The sequence below is a fragment of the Chenopodium album genome, chromosome 1 (genome assembly GCF_948465745.1).
Source record: "Chenopodium album chromosome 1, dcCheAlbu1.1, whole genome shotgun sequence".
Lineage (NCBI taxonomy): Eukaryota > Viridiplantae > Streptophyta > Magnoliopsida > Caryophyllales > Amaranthaceae > Chenopodium > Chenopodium album.
Genome location: NC_137834.1, coordinates 21,359,179 through 21,366,864, shown reverse-complemented (window position 1 = coordinate 21,366,864; position 7,686 = coordinate 21,359,179). Strand labels below are relative to the sequence as shown.

At 35.5% G+C, this 7,686-nt stretch overlaps 1 protein-coding gene across 1 annotated transcript; it reads left to right on the top strand.

Annotated features, from left to right (window-relative positions):
- The first annotated feature begins 2,525 nt into the window (after positions 1-2,525).
- On the top strand, positions 2,526-3,654 carry LOC145629304 (uncharacterized). Its single transcript, XM_081681873.1, has 2 exons — positions 2,526-3,232; positions 3,621-3,654. Exons 1-2 carry the CDS (start codon positions 2,526-2,528, stop codon positions 3,652-3,654), a joined length of 741 nt encoding a protein of 246 aa, XP_081537999.1.
- The last annotated feature ends 4,032 nt before the right edge of the window (positions 3,655-7,686 follow it).

Genomic DNA, 7,686 nt, shown 5'->3' with positions numbered 1-7,686 from the left:
TCTCAATTATCCCACATATTAGTATCTTACATTGGTTGGAAAAGAAAAAGTTAATTGTAAGCTTTTACAGTTTTGGTTGAATTGGTCCTCTAACATGATACCAGAGCCAGCGTGACACAAAAATTAAGGGTTCGAATCTCCTCCACTCCTCCACTTTCAAGTGGTATGTTAAGCTCTGGGTATAAGGAGGGCCCATGATGCATCCACACTTTTACCCCAAACGGGCTCTCGTGTGAGGGGGCGTGATAGAGTATAAAACATAGTCTTAGGCCTTAACCATCAGCTTAATTTTTTGGTTGAGTTCGTCCTCTAACATTAATCATTTTATAAAGCTAAAGGGTTACTCCTACTATTGTCATGTGGTTTTGGGGTGGAACCTTTTTTAGTCTATGGAGTGAACTCTCTTTTTCAGGTGCAACCTAGACCTCAATGACCCGTAATTAACTTGGCATCATGGCCTTAATTTAGAGAGAGGGAAAGTATTGAAGAATAGATCCCTCTCATATCACCACATGTAAATGTCCGACATTAGTTGAAGAAGAGAGAGTTAATCGCCTTATAAGGCAAATGTGCTACTCCTTCTATTGTCTTATGATTCTTGGATGAAACCTGTTTTGAACTTGTGGAGCAGACTCTCTCTCTTAATTTGCAGGCGCGGCTCAGACTCGTATTTAACAGCTTTGCCCTTGAAAAAGCTCACATGACCATTAACAAAATGATACAGAGTTTTTTTCTTACAAAAAACAAAATGATGCGGTGTATTAGTTTATTTAACCGAGCAAGGATTAAACCACTTGGTACCCCCTCTATTTATTTTAAGTGTCCCTTCTCCTTCTTGCCTAGGCATGTCCACATGTAAAACATTACATAACTTTTAGGAAAAATTGCAAAAAATAAAGAAAATTTACAAATTACAACCGATAAAATTACTTATTTTACTGGTTATAACCATCACTTTTTACTTTTGCAAATTACAACAAAAAAATTACTGAATGATTTAAATTACAACAAAAATTCGATTTTCGGCAATTCTAACTAGAATATGACGTCAATCTATAAATATTACTGAAGTAACAACCACCGACGTCATCACTGCTTACGTGTCACTCTCTTATTTAATTTTTTTTCCCGCCAAAATGCAAGGATGATGTCATATTGTGTTTTTTTCCTTTCCTTTTTGAGCTACCTATATAACATTATTTTGAATATTAAATTCTAAAATTTAATTTATAACGCATATTACGCTATTTTATTATTTACAAGTAGTTGTTAAAAATTGCTAAAAATATAGTTTAATTGAATAAAAAAATATATAAAAAAATGGATTTTTGGAAATTGTATTTTCATATTTAATTAGAAAGTACTACATAGAAATAAGTTGTTTTCTTTCAACATGTTTTAAAGAGTCTATAATTTATTTATTTTTTAAAACCGTGCATCGCACGGAGCTAATCTAGTATATCAATAAATGATCCCAAATTACTATTGGCATGGGGTTATCTTTATATGAATAAATAAGTAATGATGTCACACTCTAGTAAAAGTGGCCAAAAATCAGATTTTGGTTGTACTTTACAATGTTTGATGATTGTTTTGGTTGTAATTTGCAAAAATAAAAAGTGCTGGCTGCCAGCATTATGGATACTTTTATAGCTTGTAATTAACAAATTTTCCCAAAAAATAATGCAACTTTTGGCCTGATCTTTTCAAACAATACAACATTTATATTTATATTATACATTAATATTACAACCTTTTAGAGGTAATCATTTTAGACTGGCAAAAATCGATTAGTAACTTGTTTTTACAAGTTACCATAACATGTGTCGTCATACAATTGTTTACCATAACACGTGTCGTTATATAATTGGTACCATTACACGTGTCACTTTCTTTTGGCCTTTTATTGGGTTAACATTTTGACCTTCTATTAATCTTATTCAATATACTTCCGCGTCTAATATAACCGATTTCTCTTAGCTCAAATCTGATTCCCTGTCCAACAACCATGTTTAGGTGGTACGTGCAATTACAGGGAGTCACATGTCACTGTCAGCACGATTCTTAGACAAGATCTCAATGGCAAAACATAGAATGCAACTTTCCTTCACAAAATGACGAAAAGCCAACCCACTCGTGTACATAATTTTGTATCAGCTCGTTCCAAGATCTTTCTTTGTGGAATGACCTGAACACTTAATACAGTAATGAGTTCTCTTAAGGGGTACACCAGGCTGTAAAACCCTCAACCAATGACCAAATAATGAACTTGTGTAGTGACCACAATTATTGCTAATACCTTTCTTAAGTATGATTATAGACAAAAGGATCAATAAGCCTTGCTAGCTGCCATTGGTTGGTTGTCGTAGACTCCTGGTAAACTATCTGTCATGTCGCTTCCGACTCCTATATATATGAACACATTCATGAGATAATAACCATCCTCTCCATTAACAGCAACAATCCAACTTCTTGAAGTTCATTACTTCATAGTAACACCAAAAGTTACAAGCAAGTCTTAAATCATGGCTAGTTTTTCTACAGAAATGAACACTTCTCACAAAATTAGATCACTAAGTTTACCTTCAAAGCTGAATCCAATCAACCACAGAATCGAACAAGAGTTAAAAAGGCTCAGATCCAAAGAGGAAGCATCAAGATCAGCCTCGGAAAGAATTATCATTGGTGTATCGGGGCTAGAGAAGTTGTATGGCTATATCAACCAAGCCCTGAGTCTTCCAATGACACAACAAGCACTCTCCATTCGGCAACATGAGAAACATGTTGCCGAATTGTTCAAGGGATGCTCGAGCCTTGTTAATGTTTGCAGCTTAATCAAGGAAGTTGTATCACAACAAGTCAAACTCATTAAAAGTCTTGAATCTTCACTTTCAGAAAATGAAGCAGATATCTCGAAAATGCAGAGCAATATTGCTAATTACAACTCCTTAAGGAAGGATGTAATTAGGAAAGCGAAAGAAGTACTCAAGTCATTGAATCAACTCAATGCTGAAGTACTTGGAGAAGAAGATTGTCATCGATCAACAGTGATAAAATCACTAAGATGTGTTAGCATCATAAACTTGTCTGTATTTCAATCACTTCTGTTATTCTTGTCAATACCCGTGTCTAGGCCAAAAAAGTCTCTGGTTTCTAAGCTGATGAACAAGGGAAAGTGGAAGTATGAAAGCGAAAATGAGATAAATGATGTTGATAATGTGCTGCATCAACTGTTTTCATCAATCAATCAATCAATCAATCAATCAATCAAAGCCTTAATCCCAAAAGTGGGGTCGGCTAACATGAACCAAATTTGATTATTCCGTGTAGTCATCAACATAAATCTTTCTCCTCCATCCCTTACGATCCAAAACTTCATCCTCACGTAAATCCATGCACTTCATATCCTTCCTCACTCCTTCCAACCAAGTCATCTTTGGTCTCCCTCTTCCTCGTTTAATCCCTCCATGGTCCCACTCTTCCACTCTTCGCACCGGTGCACCCTCGGGTCTCCGTCTTACATGTCCAAACCAACGCAAACGATTTTCCCTTAGTTTATCTACAATGCCCGCCACACCTACTTTCTTGCGAATAACCTCATTTCTGATTCTATCTCTTAGTTTATCAACTGTTTTCATCGAAAGATTTAAATGATCAGAAATTGTGTTATGCACTACCGAAATCGAAGGTGCTGGTGGGAGTTGTGCAGGGAATTCAGAATGATTTAGAGAAGATGTCCACACAATTAACGAATACAAAAGTGTCACTATTGAACATACTCTCATTCTAGTTTCTAGATTGTGAATTGTTTGTTGCTCATATCTTCACATATACTCTGTATATACTATTCAGTGGCGGATCTAGGATTCTAGCTAGGGGTAGCACTACGCATTAGATAACGTATTAAAAAACAGTAAATAACTAGATCTCATAAATTAGTTGTTATATAATATAATATACTTCCTCCGTTTTAAAATGCTTGCTCCACTTTTCATTTCCGGCCGTTTTAAAATACTTGTTGTCTTGCTCCATTTCCTTATCTCGAAAGCTTTTACAATATTTAATTCACTTCTCTTAACTAGTGGGATCTAATAAAATGAATTTTTTTTTTATTAACTTTGGATTCTCTCTTTTCTAATTTACCTTCTACTAACCTAACTACCTCTTTATGTTATTACTTTATGACTTTCTCTAATTTCTCCTAAATCTCCGCGCATAGAGAAATAAAACAAATATATAAAAGCGGATGGAGCACTATTTAGATTATCGCTTTTAAATACTAAATAATTTAATGATTATAATGAGCTTTAAAAAAAATATATGTATGAAAATGAGAAGAATTAATATGAATGGAGAGAATATGGTAGATTAGAAATCTATTTCTACATAGTAACTCATATGAATATGGGTAGTTTTCATTTATAAGGATTAAAAAAAAAAAATTAAAACAAATTAAAAAAAAAAAAAAAAAAAAACAAAGCTTCAAAAGGTCTTGAACCGCTGACCAGTAGGCATTCAACATTTTCATCATACTTCCACACCACCGAACCATCACACTTTACTATATACTATCATACAAGGAATAATATATATACTAAATAAACGTTGTTGTATATTGAACACTTTGCCGTTTATTTATTTATTTATATTTTTTTTTAGGGGTAGCACGTGCTACCCTTGCCTCTATGTAGGTCCGCCAGTGATACTATTTTTTCATTTTTCCAGTCCCAACAATAAGTTAAACTGTCGATTGATAGAATTTTTTGTTAATTTGTAAGCTAGATAGATAATGTCTACACAATTTCAATTGCATATAAATTTGCTTTATTAGTAATTGACTGTTGGAAGATCTATTTAGCTAAAAGAACAATGAAATGAAGACTGGTCTGCTTAAAAGGCAGTTATTGGCCTCAATATTCATAACCATTTACAAGTCGAAACCTAAGAGAACGATGAAATGAAGACAAACAAACAACTTATTGGGAAAATATCTACTTTTTTATACAACTAATGTTATGAAATAAGACCCTTTTGGGACTTTGAATTTGATTGAAGAACAATGTAAAGCTAAATGAGAAAGCAATTAAAAGTGAACAAAATAAAAACACACAAGTTTATAGTGGTTCACTCAAAATGAGCTACATCCACTTTTGGGGAGATTGAAACTTGTATTACTTTTCAATGGAGAAAGAATTACAATGGAGAAAGATGGTGTTCTTGGTGAGCTAATTTTAGGTCTATGTCTCACTTGTGTTTCTCTCTCATATTGTACAAAGACAAAACAAGAGTATATATAGTGCAAGAAGATCAACAGTTAAGATTACATCCCGAGCAAAAAGAAATCGAACCGCTGGAACAGGCGCTCGATGGTTCGACCGAATCTACCCAGAGTTCGGTCGAACTTGGGGTGGTTCGGTCAAACCTCTTCTTAGGTTCGACCGCATCTATTCTAAAAATCAAAATAGCATCTGTTCTGCCTCAAAACAAGGTTTGACTGAACCTCGATCTAATTGGTTCGGTCGAACTCCCGCACTGCGCGGACAACACTTCTTAAAACGGCCATAACTCCTTCTATTCTTAACTAAATCGAGCTTATGACCAGTCGTTGGAAAGCTCTTGAGACGAGATATCACCTCCAACTTGAATCATCTCAATATCACTTTTAGATCTTGAGATATGCTCATTTGAAGTCAAAGCTTGTCATGCTTCTTTGCTAAAGCTCCAAACACCATAATTTAAAAACACATATCAACATGGAGCATACGAGGCACACATATAAAAATTCTCCACCTTGACTCGTAATCCTCCACACTTCCTCTTATCTTGTAATCATCAACAATGAAGCTCCATCCCTAAACAAGCCCTTTAAGGGCTTACATCGAACATAAAGAGAGACCAATTAAGTCCACGTACAAAGTGAACTTAGTTATAGGCAAAGATTTTGTCAACATGTCCGCGGGATTCTCCTCGGTACCAATCTTCTTAAAGAGTAACTCTTTCTTTGGAATCACATCTCGAACAAAGTTGTACTTAACATCAATGTGCTTGGTTCGTTTAAAAAATGTGTTTTGATTTCTTTGCTAAGTGAATTGCACTTTGGCTATCACCAAAAACGGACACCAAGCTTGAATATGAACTAAAATCACCCACTAGACCCTTAAGCCACTTTGCTTCCTTGAATGCCTCGGTAATGGCCATGAACTCGGCTTTCGTAGTTGAAAGAGATACAACATCTTGTAGCGAAGATTGCCAACTCACGGCCGTACCACCCAAAGTAAAAACATAACCGGATGTATATTTCTGATCATCCAAGTCTCCTCCATAATCTGAATCACAATAGCCAACAAGTCCGTTTGCATCTCTTCCAAACTCAAGGCAAACGTTTGAGGTTCCTTTCAAGTATCTCAACAACCACTTCACGGCTTCCCAATGGACCTTTCCCGGTCTTGACATATACCAGCTCACCATGCTCACCACATGAGCTATATCCGGTCTTGAACATACCATGGCATACATCACACTTCCAACCGCACTTGTGTAAGGAATGTGAGCCATATCTTTCTTTTCTTCTTTAGATTGAGGACAAAGCTCTTTTGAGAGCTTAAGATGAGAGCCTAATGGAGTGAACACGGGTTTTGCATGCATCATGGAGAAACGCTGAAGCACCTTCTCTATGTATCTTCTTTGACTAAGATACAACACACCCGCACTCCTATCACGAATGATCTCCATACCAAGAATCTTCTTGGCTTCTCCAAGATCTTTCATATCAAACTCACTAATTAACAACCTTTTCAAGTTGTTAACCTCAACCATATTCTTGTAAGCCCCCAACATATTGTCTACATATAAGAGTAAGAAGATAAAGGAACCACCTTCAAGTTCTTTGAAAATGAACTCCTTGTGAACTCATGTGCCAAAATGAATGAATAAAATTGTTTGTACCATTGCCTTGGAGATTGCTTCAAACCATACAAGGACTTCACAAGACAGCATACACTACTACAAAATTGGGTAAATGTAACGTACAATACTAAATGCCTAGATGACTTGAATGTTCTCCATAGATTAGAGAACGGTTAACTATGGGAAGAGCCTTCTAAATGACATAAAATTAAACAGTTATAAGACCCCACCGCTCTATTTTATAATTTACCCTTTTAATCCTTTTATTTTATTTTATTTTATTTTATTTTAATTAATTGTTTAAAAGAAATCAGTTGATCTTTTTCCAACCCTAGCCTCTAGCTGTTGAAAGCCTTTCCCTCTTTACTTGCCCACCGCCACCTTCAACCCATTGAACCCTCCCTCAATTCTCGATTTGTCATATCACTTCTTCTTCTAACTTCCCCCAATCACCCATTCATCACCTTCCTCTTTCTCTCTCCTCTTTTCTTGATCAAAATCCCCAAATTCATCCCGATCTATCCTAACAAAACCCTCAATTTTCCGCCAACATGAATGGATTCGAAGCTATGACCTTCAACATTCATGGCGGATATTTAGAAGCCATTGTTAGAGGTCACGGATCTGGATTGTTAACTACTGCTGATTACAATAATTTGTGTTAGTGTGAAACTCTTGATGATATCAAGATGCATCTCTCTGCTACTGATTATGGCCCTTATCTTCAGAATGGTATAATTTCTTTTATAATTATGATTTTTTCAGGTTTAATTTTCGTGA

Coding starts and splice junctions, on each gene's coding strand:
- LOC145629304 (XM_081681873.1), top strand. CDS start 2,526: ATGGCTAGTTTTTCTACAGAAATGAACACTTCTCACAAAATTAGATCA. Junction 3,233..3,620: donor GATAATGTGCTGCATCAACT/GTTTTCATCAAT, acceptor TCTATCTCTTAG/TTTATCAACTGTTTTCATCG.